Consider the following 18426-nt stretch of genomic DNA (forward strand, 5'->3'; position numbering starts at 1 on the left):
ACAGTTGTGCTCACCTTCTAGTGATAATTCTCCCTCCATCTCCCTCCCCAAAGTTGATAGTATACCTGGCACTTGGGTTTTGGTACTGCACCTTCAAAGGCATACCACCCTCTTCATGATGCATTCAGATGCACCGTGTGAGGTCAGCGACAAGACCATACCCCTAATGTGAGAGTCCTGAAGACAAAAAAGTTGGTTGGCTACCAAGACCAGTCAAAGGTTGTGGACCCCCAATTGTCACCACCATCATCAAAACACTACCTGTACCAGCAAGTGCTTTAGCCATACATGCTTCTTTCCTATGGAAGATGGTTCTAACCAGTGGCCTTTATAGCAGCAAAAAGCTCTTTGGTCAATGATCAAAACAGCACTCTGCTGCAGAATTATACTAAAGACACAGCATGCTCCTCCTCTCACTTACAACTTGGGGAAAAGAATTCAATAGATCAAGCCAGTATGACTCAAATTGCTCAAAGAGAACAGGAAATAAAGCGGCAATGAACAATTCGAGCTTTGAGTCTCATGCATAGAAGTGCAATGATTAAGCTATCCAATTTATATAAGAGTGGGGAGTGTTTGGTGGAGGAATGTCCGTGTTTACATGGATTTTTCTCTTGGATAGAATGCTTAAATAAGAGGGAGAATTATATGACTGTAAACATTCAAGGCACCCAGTAATCCAAAGGCACCCAAACATTTGAGGCCAGGTCTGAAGAAGTCATTGAAAAAGGTGTCATCCATTTTTCAAATGACACACAATAGCATCATTTGCTGCAGAGCCTCTCCAACTCTCCAACTCGTATTACTACAGCCATGCCTCTACTAGCTTATATGAAGGGTTGGTTACTTGCTTGCATTTTTAAAATTCTTTTGACGCAAATTCCTCTCATCCGCTTAACAGATTGGGATGGCCTGGCCTCGACTGTTCATGCTCTGGTGACCTCCCACCTGGAGGACCACTACAATTTGCTTTACTATTTTCGCAGTCCAGAGACTACAGCTAGTGAAGAATGTGGCTGCTATACTGTTAAGTAGGGTAGACCAGTGGGACGACTGATCCTTAGAGCACTGCACTGTCCATCAGTGAATGACTGGGCGCAATTCAACATATTAGTACTAGCAAACAAAGCCCTAAATGGCTCAGGACCCAAGTACCAAATAGAGTGTATTTTCCAGTATCAACCACCTTGGGCCTTATGGCCACCAGAGGAGGCCACATTGGTGGTGACCCATGTAATGGCATTCTTGGAGGTGGTTCCACATTTTTTGAGGTTTTAACTGTATTGCTTTAGTATTGACATGTTTGCTGCCCTGGGCTCCTTTGAATGGGCAGAAGATACTTTTAATGAACAAATGAGCATTTCAATTTACCCATACCCAACTGACTCTACAACCATGTGGTGGCCAAGGTAGAACACACCACAGCAATGCAAATTTATAGACCTAACAAACTCAACATTTACTATTCTTTGTGCAAGTATCTCTAGAGACACACAACGGTAGCATGGAAAGCTTAGTTCAGGCATAGGCAAACTTGGCCCTCCAGATGTTTCAGGACTACAACTCCCATCATCCTTGACCACTGATCCTGTTAGCTAGGGATGATAGGAGTTGTAGTCCCAAAACATCTGGAGGGCCGAGTTTGCCTATGCCTGGCTTAGTTAGTCAAACCACCTACATGCCAGCTTCAGTGACAAGATGCTTGAAAGCTGTATTCTTGAGTATATGAGGCAATGTACATTTACCCAGGACAGATTCCAGTCAGATGCTAAATTGAAAACCATTAAATCAAAACATGGATTTTCAGTCTGCAACATAGAAAACTTCCCAAACCCTCAACAGACTTGTCTCCAAACAAGCCAATACAACTGCAAGATTAGAGGTCTTAAGACTGCAGTTTAGATAGTGAGTCCATTTCCACATGTCAACCCTTTATTTCATTTTATTTCATTTCCAGAAGAGTTTCTGCAGCTCTGAAGATGCATGAACTTATATTCCTTCTTAAGGCCCTGGCTCTGCATGAAGCACTTTTCCTTGATGACAACCAGCTAGCTATGACAGCTGACAGGGAATAATATTAGAACCCTAAGTTGCAAAGTTCACCAGTGTCCAATATGCTTTGTTAGCACACTATTAGGCTCTGAAGCCAGTCCTTTGAAACACGACTTAACTGCAGGTACCCAGGTACCTTCCAACAACAGCATCTTATTGGAATGCTTTTAAATTCCTTTAACATACTTTGAAAGACATCCATCAGCAAAGCATCCACTCAGAATTGTTACTAATACTGATGGCTAAGATGAGATAACATGCAGCCTTAGGCAAATCTATCTCTAGGCCTAAGCACCACACCCTCCAAATCTTTACAATGAGGATAACACCACTTTCTTTAAAAAAAGAATTGAGACAAAATGTTCTGAACAATTGAAATGCACAATATATGCTAAGCATTATTATACTTCCAAGATACACATATGGCAGTATATCACATGTGACATATATGGCAGTGTATCACACATAACAAGATATCACACATGATCACACTGTCAGAAACAACCCAATCTACTAAATTTAAAACTTACCATTGTGGCTGGGGAGGCGTCTGGGATGATTCGGGCTCTTGAGAGCTTGGCTTCTTCCCCTCCCCTAGCTCATGTCATGGTCCAAGAGGTAGCTGCCGAGGAGGACCATCTTCCTCCATTAGGGTAAAAAAAATTAAAAATGGGAGAGTGGGAAGAAATCACTCACCCTACCCTATCTTTTCGCTCCCTGCCTTTGGCTTCAGGAACCCATCGGAGAGCAGTAGCTAGCAGAAATATTTTTAAAAAAACACCCCTAACTTCCCCGTTTTCTAAAAAGAAGGTCTTCAGAGCAATGGGTTTAAAAACGAGAGATCTCCCAGACAGACACTCCAGTGCAAGCAGAGGCCTACACGCCGTGTATTTTCTGGGTGGGAATGAAAAGGAGGATCCTTTCAGAGGGGGGAAGGTCTGAGGGCCTGTGCTTGGTGCTGCCTATCTCTTCTTGGGGGGGGGGGAGGACGTTGGGTGCCTCTTGGGAAGGAAGTGGGGCCTTCCTGCCTGGTGGGACCTGCCTGTCCCTACGAACCCACCGTCGCCCCCTTTCCTAGCCCCCTCCTCCCTTCAGCTCACACAGCCCCTGTGCAAGTCACCGCCGAGCCTTCCTCAGAGCGCTCGCCCTCCTTTATCTCCGGGTGGGTTTTCCTCCTCCTCCCTCCTCCTCCTCCTTCCTCTCAGTCTCCGGGGTTGGGGGAGGGGAACCACCACCACCACCACCAACCAACGCTGCTGCTGCTGCTGACACCCCGCCCACGGCCCCGCCCACCTCGCGCACGGCCCCGCGACCACAAACTCTCTCTCTTCCCACCCAGCCCGCGCCGACCTCTGCCTTCTTTCTGTGACGTAACAGGAAGCGACCCGCGAGGGCGGATCCCGACAGGCGCGCGAGCGGCGGAGCAGGCCCGCTCCACCGACCAATCCCGGATGGGCAGGGTGGTGACGCAACGGCGCGCGCGCTCGGCAAAACCCCAAGCAGCCGAGGCGCTGCATACGCGCGTGCGCGTGAGCGAGAGGCGAAAGTGGTTTGTCGCCTCCTTCTCCTACCAATTAATTAACCCTTTTAACCTGCTGCCTTGAGGGCACAGCAAGAGGGTCTTCCTCAGAAACAATAAAGGTGGAGAAAGAGCTTCTTCCCACCAACCACCAGTCTTCCTGCCTCGCTTCTTACTGCCCACCCCCCAACCCAAATGAGATGCCTCTGCTCTGACAGATTTAATTTTCTTAGGTGTTTGCGTGTGGAGAAATAAAACAGGTCTGTGGCGGTAGCCAATGCTAGTCCTACTCTGAGTAGACCGCTGAACTCCCTGTTAATGAACTTCCCCCAAAGAATCCTGGTGGGAACGCTAGTTTACCCTTCCCAGTACTCTTAACAAACTACAGATCCCAATATTTTTGGGGAGAAGCCATATACTTTAAAAGGTATGGTGTGTATGCAACCAAAGGTCTTTATAATCATATTTATTTTGACCCTGAGATAGTATGTGACCTATACTGCCCTGGGAGCTGACATGATTAAATGTCCATCCTTACCAAAAAAATAACAACCCCAGAACAAATAACATGTTAGATTTTTACCTTTTTACTACTGACTTCACCTTTACTGTGTTGAGTATAGAGAAAGAGAGAGAAATCCCCGCTTTCCTTTGTACTAAAACTCAGAGAAATCCAAGAAGCTGAACCCTGGAAGAGCCAGGGCAGAGGGAATAATGTATTCTTGCACACAGTGCATAGTTAAACCATGGAATTTGCTACAGTGTGGTGATGGCCTGTTGTCTTTGTCCATGAAATTTTCTTGGCAGGGATACTGGAGTGGCTTGCCGGTTCCTGCTCCAGGTGGATCACGTTCGGTCAAAACTCTCCACTATGACCTTTCTGTCTTGGGTGGCCCTCCACGGCATAGCTCATAGCTTCTCTGAGTTATTCAAGCCCCTTCGCCACAGCAAGGCAGTGATCCAAGAAGGGGTGATCCATGAAGACAGGAGTGCCTGGCGTGCTCTGGTCCATGGGGTCACGAACAGTCGGACACGACTAAACGACTAAACAACAACAGTGATGGCCACCAACGTGGGTGCCTTTAAAAGACTACAGTGGTACCTCAGGTTAAGTACTTAATTTGTTCCGGAGGTCCGTTCTTAACCTGAAGCACCACTTTAGCTAATTGGGCCTCCTGTGCTGCCGCCGCGCCGCCGCCACGCGATTTCTGTTCTCGTCCTGAAGCAAAGTTCTTAACCTGAAGCACTATTTCTGGGTTAGCAGAGTCTGTAACCTGAAGCGTATGTAACTTGAAGTGTATGTAACCCGAGGTACTACTGTATTCTCTAAATTCATGGAGGATAAGGTTATCCTCCGTGAATTTATCCGTAGCTACAAACCACAATGCCTATGCTTCACCCCCACTGGCAGAGACTCTATGTCTCTGAATACCAATTGCTGAGAATCACAGATGGGCAGAGTGCTGTTGCACCTGGTCCTGTTTGGGGGCTTCCTCTGGTGATCTGGTCGGCCACTGCGAAGACAGGATGCTGGGCTTCCTGGGTCTTTAGCCTCATGCACTGTAGAACTCCTCTTATATTCTTATGTCGTATGCAAACAGTACCCTCTGCTGGAAGGAAAATGCCATATCACCGTTATCGGTGCTTCCGTACCACTGTCATCCGTGCCTTAGAGTTGGGTCTTTATTGGATGTGTGGGGAACCACTAATACGTTTCAGGCCTTACCTTTGCAGAATATTAAGAGAAATGGCCTAAAAATGGGCATTTCCCCGTAGTCCTGAATGCATCATTGCCCCATCATTGTTCTTAAGCTTGTATGGTAGAATTTCACATACACAGCAGACATTTGTGCAACCAGCCATTCCCTCCAAGCAGGGCATTATTCCAGTTTTCTTTCCTATTCTACATTCCATGGCTAGTGAGCATGTTCAGTTCTCACTGGGCTGTTGAATTCCCCCCTCCCAAAAATGTTTTAAGGCTGCATTGCTGCAAATATTGAGGTTCCCCTGAGAATGATTGTTTAATAAATTTATAGTGAAATTCAAATAACTAGTGCCACTAGTAGAAGCCTGTCTTTGTCCATGGAGTTTTCTTGGCAGGGATACTGGAGTGGCTTGCCAGTTCTTGCTCCAGGTGGATCACGTTTGGTCAAAACTTGCCACTATGACCTGTCCATCTTGGGTGGCCCTGCACAGCATAGCTCATAGGTTCTCTGAGTTATTCAAGCCCCTTCGCCACAGCAAGGCAGTGATCCATGAAGGGGGATGCCAGGTGTGCTCTGGTCCATGGGGGTCACGAAGAGTCGGACACGACTAAACGACTAAACAACAACAACAGTAGAAGCCTGTGCAAGGATCTCTGCTAGTGCAACAGGACTCCTCCCCTCCTCTTGTGCCCCCAAAATGACTTGGGAGGGGTCAGGAGAAACCCCAAAACAGCACATGGAGGAGGAACAGGGAGGTTGTTCTGTCAGGCAAGCAAAAATGCTTGCTCTGGTGGAATGTTTGCAACAGTGCAACATTGAATTTATCCCTTGTTATGCTATACATTCATCATTTAATAAATGTATGTACCACTTTGCAAGAAAATGTGGTTTGTAAGGCACACACCAAATGTACAATAAAATGCAAATTATAACCATAAAACACCACAAAAAATCTCAAAAATTTCAAATAATACATTACTAAAAGCTATGGGGAATATTCACACTGATATCCCCTTCTTGTTTCTTAGTTGCTTAATTTTGATGACAGTCCTGTGGCCACTCAACACCTGAATTCTCCATTAGGAGGAAGATTTCAAGGCAGTGAGCAAACACAATAATAAAATGACATAAAAATTCTGAACTGAAATTATAACAAGCCTGGGTAAAACAATTTTTTTGGCAGGCACTGAAAATACTATAGCAGAGTCTGCAGGAAAACCGCTTTAGGCTCATCTTCTAAAACCTGACAGTGCTGAGCTGTGCAGGCACTCTTATGTTAATCTTCACACAAAAATGACATCATCAATGCCCATTCAGAGAACAGCCTGCATGTGAGTGACTGATCAGTATAAAGTGGGCTTATTTTTCATGTTATTTGAATGGAATAAATCATGCATGCAAATTGTACACCAAGTCATAGCTAACAAATGCAGCTGGAAAAAGAACAACAAAACAAGTTGTAAAAACAGAAGGAATGCCTAAGACTCTTCTTGCTAGGGGTATGTTTTTGGGGTAGGGCTGGTACTGCTTTTAACAGGGCAGGGGTATTGATCAGGGGGGTAGACCCCTGAAGTTAATGGAGATGACTAACTTAGGTACATTGATTTTAATAGGTCTACTCTGAGCAGGACTTATTTGAATACAACCCAACACCTCCAGGGATGATGAGAGAATCAGCCACTCCAGTGGGAAGACACCCATTTCTGTTCCGGACACTTTTTCTTTTCTTCTAGATGTAGCAGTCGTTTTGTGTTGTGCCATATCCCCATGACAGCCATTTTGTTAGGCCGCATGCCCCACAACTGCCACTGTATGGCTGGTGCACGCACAGCATTTTCTCAACATTCCAAATGTGACCACTGGCCCCCAAAGGTTGGCTACCCCCATTCTAAATTACGTAAAGGCTTTATTTAAGTTGAAAAGCAAGGCATTAAAAGGGTTAGAGCAACCAGCTAGTGTGCATGCTTGCTTAGGAAATAACAAGAATTTTAGAAAAGGAAACTTGATTGAACTCAACAGGCTGTATTCTGGGTTAATCGTACAGTGGTACCTCGGATTAAGTACTTAATTCGTTCCGGAGGTCTGTTCTTAACCTGAAACTGTTCTTAACCCGAAGCACCACTTTAGCTAATGGGGCCTCCCGCTGCCGCCGTGCCGCCAGAGCACGATTTCTGTTCTCACCCTGAAGCAAAGTTCTTAACCCGAGGTACTATTTCTGGGTTAGCGGAGTCTGTAACCTGAAGCGTATGTAACCCGAGGTACCACTGTATTTCAAGTTTGCCCATTGGAATGGATGGACATGACCATCTTAGGTTCACTGATCTCAATGGGTCTACTCTGAGTTGAACTTGGTTTGATGCAGGCCATTGATGAAATCCCTCTTTTCCCCCGCTTGATGATTTAAATAAATGATTTGCATTGACTTAATTTAAATTTATCCACCTTAACCCATAGCCCTTCATTGTATGCAATGCTGCATAGTTTGCACATAGGGGCTTCCTGTGCCGATGATCTAGGATGGAAAAACATCCGATGTGTCTTCTGCAGGTCCCATGAAGAGTTAACTTTTTCTAATCCCCTAAGAAGCTAGAATTATAAATCTATAAAGTCTTTCCAAATCTGTTTCTGAGCAGTCCAGCAGCTCAAATTTAGTTAAATGGATTAATATGCAAATGGGGTATAAAACTTGCAGGAGTGCGAAGCTGCCTTTAGCTTTGATCTGATCAGCTTTTGGGAAAGGGGGCTGGGCAGGATCCCCTCTGTGTCTCTGGGCAGAATAGTGCTGATACTGACATCTGTTCCCCCCCCCCACTCCAATTTCCCTGGCCGCAGGCTTATCTGGTGGTGGAGACCTGTTCTGGCAAGCCACCCATCATGTTAGAGTTCCCACAATGGCCCCTGAGAGCCCACTAAGAGCAGGCACTCTGGGCCAATGTAAGATATTAGCCACAATGGCTCGGTTCCACCTCCACAGTTAGAGACAATAAGTGGGGACAGTGCTGTTGTGCTCATGTGCTGCTTGCAGGTTTCCCATGAGCATCTGGTTGGCCACTGTGAACACAAGGCAATGGTCTATATAGGCCTTTAAACATAAGAATATAAGAAAAGTCTGCTGGATCAGCATCCCATTCTCACAATGGCCGACTGGATGCTTGCAGTAAGCCTGTAGCCACACTCTGCCCACCTGCAATTCCCAGCAAATGATCTTCAGAGGTGTGGTGCTTCTGACTGTGGAGGTACATAGGACATAGCCATCGTGGCTAGGAGCCGCTCAGCCATGAATCTCACTGGGTCACTCATTGTCTCAGCCTAACCATCCTCGCAGGGTTGTTGTGCCGATAAATTGCAGGTGGGGAAACTGCACTGTGTGAAGAAGCAATTTCTTTTGTCCGTCCTGAATCTTCCAGCGTTGGGCTTTGCTGGGTGTCCATGAGTCCTAGGGGAATGGAAAACGATGCCCTCTTACACGTATGCAGTTAGTTGCTTCACAATATTCCTAATGATATGTGTGTACGAGATTTAGGTTTTCTTGTATCTCTTTACATGATGAATGCACACAATTTATCAACGAATCGGTCGTAACGCTTAAAAAACCCCCCCACTTCTATCCAAATTTCATAAAGAAAACTCAAGCGGTGCCATTTGATTCAATCTTGAGTGCATCAAGAAGCTAAGAATAGGGTTAACAAAGAGCAGCCGGGGGGATCAAAGTAGATAATTTCTGACTTGCCAATTAAAGATCTTATTGAATTGAAGAGGGATTATACACATGCACACACACATTGAATTATAAGAAGTCCCGTCATCAAAGGCACTTATGGTTTTGCTTGAAGGAACACGCCATTAAATCAAAGAGCTCTGTCTTGTTTTGGAAACTGGTTAAATGTGGCTGTCAGATGTAGAGCAACCTTTGATTGGCAAGCGATTCAAATGGAGCCTGAGAACATCACTTCCTTCCTATTTTTAATCAAAGTGGTATCAGAGCCAAGCTCTGAGCTTCACCATTAGGGGTGGTGAACTGCTTCTCCTTGATCCCTGACCTCCCTCTCATCTGGTGCAAGGCGCCAGGTCTTTCCTGCACCACCAAGGCATGATGCAGAGATTGCAGAATCAACTGTGTAACCCAGAGATGGGAAACTGCAGGCCTAAAGGTCTAGTGTGGCCCTCTAGGCCTCTCTGTCTGCCCCCCGGACTCTCCTCAACTCTACCTTGCATCCTCCTTGAGTATTCTTGCCTGGCTGCAATGCATCCTTGACCTTCCACCATGCCTCTTGCCTGTCTAGATGAATGGAACATAGAAGGTGGCCTATGAGTGTGCATGTGTAGACTCTAGCCTACTGTACAAAGGTGAACAGAACACTCCTTGCACCTCTTGACTTGTAACATCATGCGCCACATAAGCATTATCCCCTAGTATTGGTAATATAAAAACTACAAGTTGCTCTTTATTTTCATCTCCCTAGGGACTTGTGTGTTTCTTTTTTATTTTAATATGGTTTTTATTGATTTTCAAAAAGAAAAGAAAAAGAATTAAAGAAAAAGAACAAAGGAGAGAGAAAATGAAGTTACATCATAATATCATGAACATTCCATATATCCAGATTACTACGAATCTCTTGACCCCCCCCCCCATCCTATTCATGGGTCCTATTAATTCTATTTTCAACCGCATATCAATACTTCTCCAATTTTTCATATTACTAGATTATCTGTATTTTCTGTTACCATACAAGTGTAATTAAATTCCTCTTAATGTTTTGACCCATTTAAAATGATTTTTATATACATAATAAACATTTCCCCCTCCTTTTTAAAAAAATTAAAAATTATTGTCTTTTTGATTCCTGAGCTTCTCAGATAGTTTTGCCATCTTGGCATAGTCCATCAGATTGATTTGCCATTCTTCTTTGTTGGGTTTGTCTCTTCCTTCCACCTCTGGGCTAACAACATCCGAGCAGCTGTTGTAGCATACATGAACATTTTAATCTGATCTGATGGGATCTCTATACTGGGACCTGTGTGTTTCAATGAGGGCTTCAGAACAATGTGATCAATTATGAGATTTAATATTCTAAAAGAAATGGGGAGCCATCATTTTTTAAAACTATGGAACTCTTTCCCACTCTCACCAGAGACAGTGGTGGCAACCAACTTGGATGGCTTTAAAAGAGGACTGGACAAATTCATGGAGGACAAAGCTATCAATGGCTACCAGACATGATGGCTATGCTTTGCCTCCATGGCTGGACATAGTAATACCACTTGCTGGGAATCTCAAGTGGGCACTGTTGCCTTCACGTCCTTCCTGCTTGCTTCCCATTGAGGCAACTGTTTGGCCATAGTGAGAACAGGACACTGGACTAAATCAAGCTATTGGCCTGATCCAGTAGGCTCATCTTATGTTCCTTTGTTCTTTCTTTCTCTCCTTCTTTCTCCCAGCAGTCTGGATGCATCTTAAACTTATTTCTTACCTTGAAAGTATGGTCCAAATATGTCTGCATACTCATCCTGCATTCCAGCTCCAGGTTATTAGAAATTCAGGAACCGAGGAATAACCACATCACTCCTAGCTTCCCCTCCACCTGCTTGGTTTAACTTACTGCCTGATAAAAGAGTTCTGTGGAACTCAAACGCTTGCTCGCTAATTTTTTTATAAATTAAATTTTTCATCTAAGTATGCAACTTTCAAGTTAGGGATGTCAGATAATTCTGACGATGACAGAAGTGGGAGCAGATATTTCCCATGTTTGCTTCTTCTTCCTATTTCCAGAATGCAACAGAACCCAGCAAACTCACAGGCAGTATTCACTGTTGTTGCTGCTTTCAGTCCTGTACAGTAGGACCGAGGACTACCCTAGATTGTTGCCTTTACACTCTGTTTGTAAGCTGCTGTTAGAAAATCCAAGACTAAATCAGGGATGGGGAACCTATGCCCTTACTCCAAATATTGCTGGATTATAATTCCCATCATCCCTGACCACGATCCATACTTCCTGGGTCTGATGGGAGTTGGAGTCCATAGCTCAGCTGGTAGAGCATGAGACCCTTAGACTTAGGGTCACAGGTTTGAGCCTCACATTGGGCAAAAGATTATTGCATGGCAGGGGGTTGGACTACATGACCCTTGGGATCACTTCCAAGTCCATGATTCTATGATTCTAACATCCAGAAGACCACAGTTTCTTCTCTTCTAGACTAGATAAAACCTTGGTCTGATCCAGAAGAGGTCTCCTGTTCTTATCCACGCTCATCCCCCCGCCACCCTCTTCTTAAATTACACTTAGCCCCAGCCACATTCAACCAATCCCACCATTCCTGCTGAAATTCCTGCCACAAGTGGTGCCCCCCCAGCAGTATCTGTATCTGCGAGATGGCCTAGAAACTTAGCACTTGGGGGTGGGGAGGGAAATATCCCAAATTATTTAAGTGACAGTGCATGAAATAAGCTGGCTCAAAGCCAACAAACCAGGCAAAATCAGCCACCCGACTATTAAAACCTTGCAATTTCTCTGAGGCTGTGATCAAGCTAATGGGTTTTTATTGAATTCTATATTGTATTTACACTGAAGGAAAGGGACGGGGAGGGGGAGAAATTAAGCATGGGCAAAGCCAAAGAAAGGTCTCGGATCTGGACACCCGGCAATGTGATTCTTCCAGGACTCTCGGTTTTCCCAGAACTGCTGTGGTTTTAGGAGTGACTCAGGGTATGTTTATGAAATATCATTGATGCATGGCGGGCCTGATGTCCCCAGAGAACAAGGACGCTGCTTCCAAGTTCCTTGCTACCAGCAACTATACGGTGCCTTTTGGGTTAGCCATCTATTGCTTCCTGGAACTCATTAGGGGAATCCCAGGAGCCCTGATGTTTGTCAGTAGATCCTCTCTCTCTCTCTCTCTCTCTGCACCCCATTAGCTGACACATTAAATTTTTAACATTTCTTTTTGTGGATGTGTGTTTGTACTGCCTGCAGCAGCCTGGGCCGGTCCTGGAGATTGAGCCCCTTACATTGGTGCTAAGGCTGCATCAAGTAAGGGAAGTTTCAGGATTGGGGTAGGGGGGCCTGATAGGGATGAGCTGATCTGTCAAGTCTTGGTTTCTCTCCGTTTTTCGTTTCTCCAGTCTTAAATTCAGTTTCTCACATTTGCACATCAGTTTTCAACGTGTTTTTTGTTTGTTAGGAAAGTTTTTGTGAAATTTAATCAGTGTTTTACTGCAGATTTCTCCTGATATGCACATTTCTGTGTGCAATTTTGCATAATGTACAGGGTTTTTTTTGTTTTTTTGTTTTGCAAAGTAGCCTTCCCTAATAAAGTACATTTTTTGCATGTTATTTTCACTAACATGCGCAGTTTGTTTGAATATGCATTTCTGTACTCGTTATCTGGCTTGAGAGCCAGAAATCCAGAGAAGGGCAAACTTCAAAGGATGGCTGTGGTTCAGTTGGTATGTTGTTTTGGAATGAAGTACAACCCTAAGTGTTGTATTTTATAGAGGACAGTCCTCTTTTTGAGGTTATCCTCCATTCTGAAAAGCTGCGTAGTCCAACTCCAACTTGCATGTTGTGATTTCATGATAGCTCGCACCTGGCAATGGGGATGTGAAACCAGGCCTTGCTGGGACAGTTCATAGCTTTCTGTTCAACACACCACACTGATGTCACACAAAGTCTGCCATTTTTAAGAAGTCTAATCAGCAGCTTGATCTTGATCAGGAGTGTTAAGTTGTGGGTGAACATATCAGACGACACAGCGATTCTTTAAACAGCTCTTGTTTATTCACAGGCCAGAACAGAACTGAACTGAAGGGTTCAGTCAGCCTGCTTATATAGAGCTCCAGTACAATGTAACTGTAACAATTTTCTAAAACTACCCAATCACTGAACGTCACTTTTGATCCCTTATTTGCATAACTATCTACAGTATCCCCCTGCTGGCCCAGGGTGAGAACTTCAGTACATAACAAGGAGAGAGTATAATTTATTATATTTTAAAAATTTTCATTCTACCTATTTCTCCAAGGAGACTCGAAGTGGCTTTGTACAGAATGAAATGCTATGAAAAACTTCCTTGGCTGATCCCCGCAAGTCAATCTGCTGTAAAAAGCACAGGAGCAGATCAAGACAAGTTTTTATCTAGTCAGCTGGCAATCCCAGCAGCAATTCTACTCACTGCACACATCTGGATGCAAATTCATGGTTCTGAATTTGCAGGGGATGCTTTGATTCCCCTCTAAGCCTGATGCTTACAAAGAAGCAGAACAACTGAGATACTGGCCTTAAATTTCACCAGCATCAGCGCCCGTCCTGATCCCATTTGTCCAGATAATACCATTATCTCTGCCTATCACACAGCCCCAAGGCTGCCCAGAGGTTTGTTCTTTTGGAACCTGTTCCAAGCTGCAGGGGAAAAAACAATTGTTCCATTCTGAGAGTTTGTTGTTTTGTTCTATACGCTCCGGAGAATTTCAATATCATCTGAGAACATCAAGGCCTTGAAAGGCCTTCCACTAATGGGGATGATCTTACCGTCTAGGAGGGCCCTGGGAGGCGTCTGCAGAGAAAACCGATCTAAGTGGTTGAATGCAAACACTGGGGCCAAAAGTAATGCTATTCTGAGCGTACTTAAATGTCTTACCCAACCCCTAAAGAAAACTTTTAAAAGTTGGGTTCCACTGAATGGAAACAGGTCCTCTTTTTATGGATTTACAGTGGTACCTCAGGTTACATACGCTTCAGGTTACGTATGCTTCAGGTTACTAACCCAGAAATATTACCTCAGGTTAAGAACTTTGCTTCAGGATGAGAACAGAAATCGTGCTCCAGCGGCATGGCCCCATTAGCTAAAGTGGTGCTTCAGGTTAAGAACAGTTTCAGGTTAAGAACAGACCTCCAGAACGAATTAAATTCTTAACCCGAGGTATCACATGCTTCCATCTTCAGAGAGCTGCACATCCCATTAACTTAGTCATTTTTACAATACTCCTGTAAAGTACCGTATTTTTCGCTCTATAACATGCACCCGACCATAACACGCACGTAGTTTTTAGAGGAGGAAAATCCGTAGGCATGCCACCCGTAGGCATTCCCTCCATAACACGCACAGACATTTCCCCTTACTTTTTAGGAGGAAAAAAGTGAGTGTTATGGTGTAAAAAATACGGTAGGTCTGATTATCCCCATTTTGCAGACAGGGAGACTGAGAGTGATTTGCCTAAGGCTACCATGTATATATTGCAAGGTTAGGGGCTACTGCCCCTGCTCCTCCATACACCAACCTGTCAACCCCTTTGCCAACCCTCCTTCCCCGCACCTCTACACCTGCTCAAACTCCTCTTCCTTTACACCTCACCCATTCCTTTCTAGCTTGCCCTGAGCCCTTCCCCTTACAGCTCACCTCAACCCCTTTTAAAGGAGGGAGTATGCATTTGAGAAAGCATTTTTTAAAAAATTAAAATGCCTCCCCCCACGCAGCCATGTTCAACCTGGGATGAGTGAGGTAGGTGCATGGATCACAGAGTGAAATGCTTTCCTTTAAACAACTCGTCTGGGCCCCCTGTTTCATGCTGGACTTGGTGTGGCCGCCTATTGGTAGCAATATGAACTGCAGCATGTCGACAGCCTTACATTTTTATTATACGGGATGATGGAGACAAAGATGGCCTTGATAGTTCTAGCAGAGTGACTGTACAACCTCCCTTTTGTCAGGGGCATTGGCTGAATGGTGACAAGAATGAGTCCTCTGAATGGCTAAGAAATACTAGAGAAGGAGGGCTATCTCCCCTCCCCCTCAACTAAGGATGATGTGATCTAAACATCCTCCTCTGAAGAGAAACTGCCATTTGGGCCAGACTCAGAGTTTGTAAGCATCTTATGGTGCTGGACCCTAGCCGCTTGTCCATGATGTCAGGTGCTGGTGTAAGCTTTGGATTTGACCACCACTGCTGGATCTTTGTTCTACCACCACTGTTGGAGGAAGGATGCCTCTGAATACCCGTGGCTGGGAATCAAAATTGGAAGAGGGTGCTATTGCGTCCAGGTCCTAAGCTTCCCATCAACATGTGGTTGACCACTGTGAGAACAGGATGCTAATCCAGCAGGGCACTTCTTATGTCTTAGGTAGCAGAGGTAGGACTCCTACCAGAGACAGGACCCGGAATGATGTGCAGATTGTACATGTTTCCCTCTGGACCTTTTGTAGGACACAATGTTGGATGGGGGAAGGAGGAATGTACCCAGTGCGCATCACCTTGGGTTACTTCCCTTCTGGCCTGCTCAGGTTCCCTCCAGAACAGCAGCGACATCCCCTCACTGTCCCAGCGGATCGTGCCGTCCGGCCAACTGCTCTTTATGAGCTGCATTCGAAAGCCTCCTGGCCCCCATAAATTAATAAGCGATTGATTTTTCCCATTAGCGGGGCCAGGGCTAGGCTGGGGAGATGCATTTCAAACTGAGGAACACTAAATAATTCAGAAGGAGAAATGACAAAGCCCCATGCTGGGGGGAAAGCCAGGAACCTGTGCCCACCACCCGCTGCTCTCTGTGCCCCAGAATGCAAGGTCATGGCCACGACACTCTCAGCCTACCTACAGGTAAGGACGTCAAAACTGTCAAGTTGAGGCTTCCTCTACGGGCAATGCAAGCTGCTTACCATGAGGCCACACTAGTTTTTTTCCACACAGAAGAATTCCGTGCAGCTCCCCTAAAGTCTGCATTAGTAGTTCTGTGTACACATTCCTATGCCAGTGTGCACGTTCCTATGCCAATCTAAATGAGTCCATTAAAAAAGAAGAAGAATCAGATGTGCAGCTTCCATCCTTTGGGACCCATCGAGGGCCCACTGCTTACTAAGGAACACAGAAGACAGAGCAGATGGAAATCTGGGATTGATCTGCTGAGAGCAGCGGAGTGTGCTGGTCCCGGGGGGAGGGGGTTTACCGTGCAGCGTGGTCTAAGTCCGGTCCTAGGTCGAGGGTAAGGAGGCTGTCCATCAGGGGTGAAGTGAGGCCCAAAGCGAGGAGTCGGGCATGGTCAGGAACTCAGGAGAGCAGGTCAGGGTGCCAGCAGGAACAGGTTACCAGTGATGTTGCTCCTGCAACCTGGGACTGGGCTGACTGGCCTTTATCTCCTCTGAGGCCTATGGCGGTCCCGGCCCACAGGTGATTCACCTCTCCTGGCCTTAAGGCAAGCACTCCTCCTGAGAGAACTTAGTTCCCTCCGCCTCTCTGCCCTGAGCCTCTGCAGCTCAGGAGAGGCTGGAGGGTTACTGGACCCAGAGGCAACCTCACCTTCCCCTGACAGGGCTGGGAGAGGAGCACCTGCAGGCAATGGGTCCTCAGTCACCTCCGGAGCCAGAGTGGATTCAGATGCGGGCCCTTCAGATTCAAGCCCCTGCCCCAGCTCAGCCAGCCCTGGAGGCGGGGACTCCTGTGCAGGCTGGGATTCCTCAGGTTCAGCCTCTGAATCAGATTCCCAGGCCATCACACAGAGGCTGGTCTATTGGGGCAATGGGGCACTGCCCCACCTACCTCAGTCTGTCCTCATTCAACCCCTACTCTCCTGTCTTCTTGCTTACAACCAGCCCAAGAGATGGCTCTGGCTGTCAGCTCCCCCCCCCCCCGTCTCTGTTTTGCCCTGGTAGAACTCAGCAGGGAACTAGTTGGCTCTGCCTGCCATTAGTTGTGGCTCCCCCTACTGTTGGGCTCCCTGCCTTCTGACTTACCAGTCCCAGTGGGCACAAGTCACCACTGGCTGAGAGGTTTTTTAAAAGAGCCATATGCACTTTTGTGGCCATCTGGTTAACCCATCCCATGTGCCATTCTTTTCTGATCTAAATCCCCCCACTGCTGCAATTTGCCTAATGAAGAAGGTTGGTTGGTTTCCCCTCTATCACCCATTCAACAAATGGTCAAAAAAATAACATTTGGAAGTTTCTCCCAGTTTGTTTTTAGCAGACCACAGCATCACAGCAGGATCTCTTCTCTGTTGCCGACACAGTCTCCAATTCTTTCAGGCTGGCTCCTAAATTCTGAGCCCTCCCCCAGGCACAAGGCAATAGCTCTCCATCTAGAGGTTAGGAAAGGCTTTCTGAGGACATCATAGACACACAGAGACCGAGCAAATAAATGAAAAAGATGTCCAAGCCAACTTCATTTGCTCCAGGCTTCATCATAGAACAGCAGCGTGAGTCCAGACCAACCAACCAACCCCAATCTGAATCCTCCTTCAGTCCCACAAAATTGTAGTCTTTTCTCTTAAATGGTAGGAAGGGAATATCTCATGTATTGGTTAGTGTGTGGTGGATTTTAATCGGTGAGACCTCGATTCAAATCCTTGCTCCACTAAGGTGGCCTTGATCTGCTTCCTCTCTCCCTGCCTAGCCCACCTCACAGGGTTGTCGCAAAGGTTAAAAAAAAAGATGGCCTGAGTTCATTGGATGGAGGAATGCAAAATCAAATGTTTCTTAGCATCGCTTGAGCCAGACCACATAAATATTTTTGGCATCCTTCCGTTGCAAGCAGGTGTGAATTCCAGGTGTGTGAAAGATGACTTGTGTGACAATGCAGATTAGGCACTGAATTTAATTATTGTAATGACTAGTTCGCACATATGCAGAATGAACAGTGCTCCGTTGACTGTGGACACTTGGAGAACAGCAGCTGAATGTATGGACTGACTCTACTGAGAAGCACTTGGGGATGGACTATAACTTGGTGGTGGGGTACATTTTTCTCATGCAGAAGGTTCCCATGTTCAGTTCTAGCCTTCTCCACCTGAAGCATCTCAAGTAGCAACCTTGGGGAAAGAAAGCCCTCTTCTCCAAGACCCTGGTATGCTACTTCTAGTCAGAGGAGACCAGAATGAGGCCAGTGGACCAATGGTCTGCTGTGATGAACAGGGTCTGCATGAGAAACATCAGAAGCAATGGATTCAAATTACAAGAAAGGCGAGTCCAACTAACCTCAGGAGGAACTTTCCGACACTAAGAGCTGTTCAACGGTGGAGGAGATTTCCTCTGAAGGTGGTGGGGTCTCCTTCACTGAAGGTTTTTCAAGCAGAGGTTGGGTGGCCATCTGTCAGGGATGCTTCAGTTGAGATTCCTGCACTGCAGGAGTGCAAACTTGTTATGAAGGACACGTGAAATCTTTTATAA

General features: G+C 45.8%; 1 protein-coding gene across 2 annotated transcripts in view; it reads right to left on the bottom strand.

Annotated features, from left to right (window-relative positions):
- The window catches only part of XPO6 (exportin 6), a 46478-nt gene extending 43083 nt beyond the window's left edge, over nucleotides 1–3395 (bottom strand). For both annotated transcript variants that reach the window (XM_082199068.1, XM_082199067.1), the window contains exon 1: nucleotides 2583–3395. In XM_082199068.1, coding sequence (XP_082055194.1) covers nucleotides 2583–2585 — 3 coding nt within the window. In that variant the 5' untranslated portion in view covers nucleotides 2586–3395. The remainder of the gene's footprint in view (nucleotides 1–2582) is intronic.
- Between the last annotated feature and the right edge of the window lie 15031 nt (nucleotides 3396–18426).

This window comes from Podarcis vaucheri (genome assembly GCF_965113315.1).
Source record: "Podarcis vaucheri genome assembly, chromosome: 14".
NCBI lineage: Eukaryota > Metazoa > Chordata > Lepidosauria > Squamata > Lacertidae > Podarcis > Podarcis vaucheri.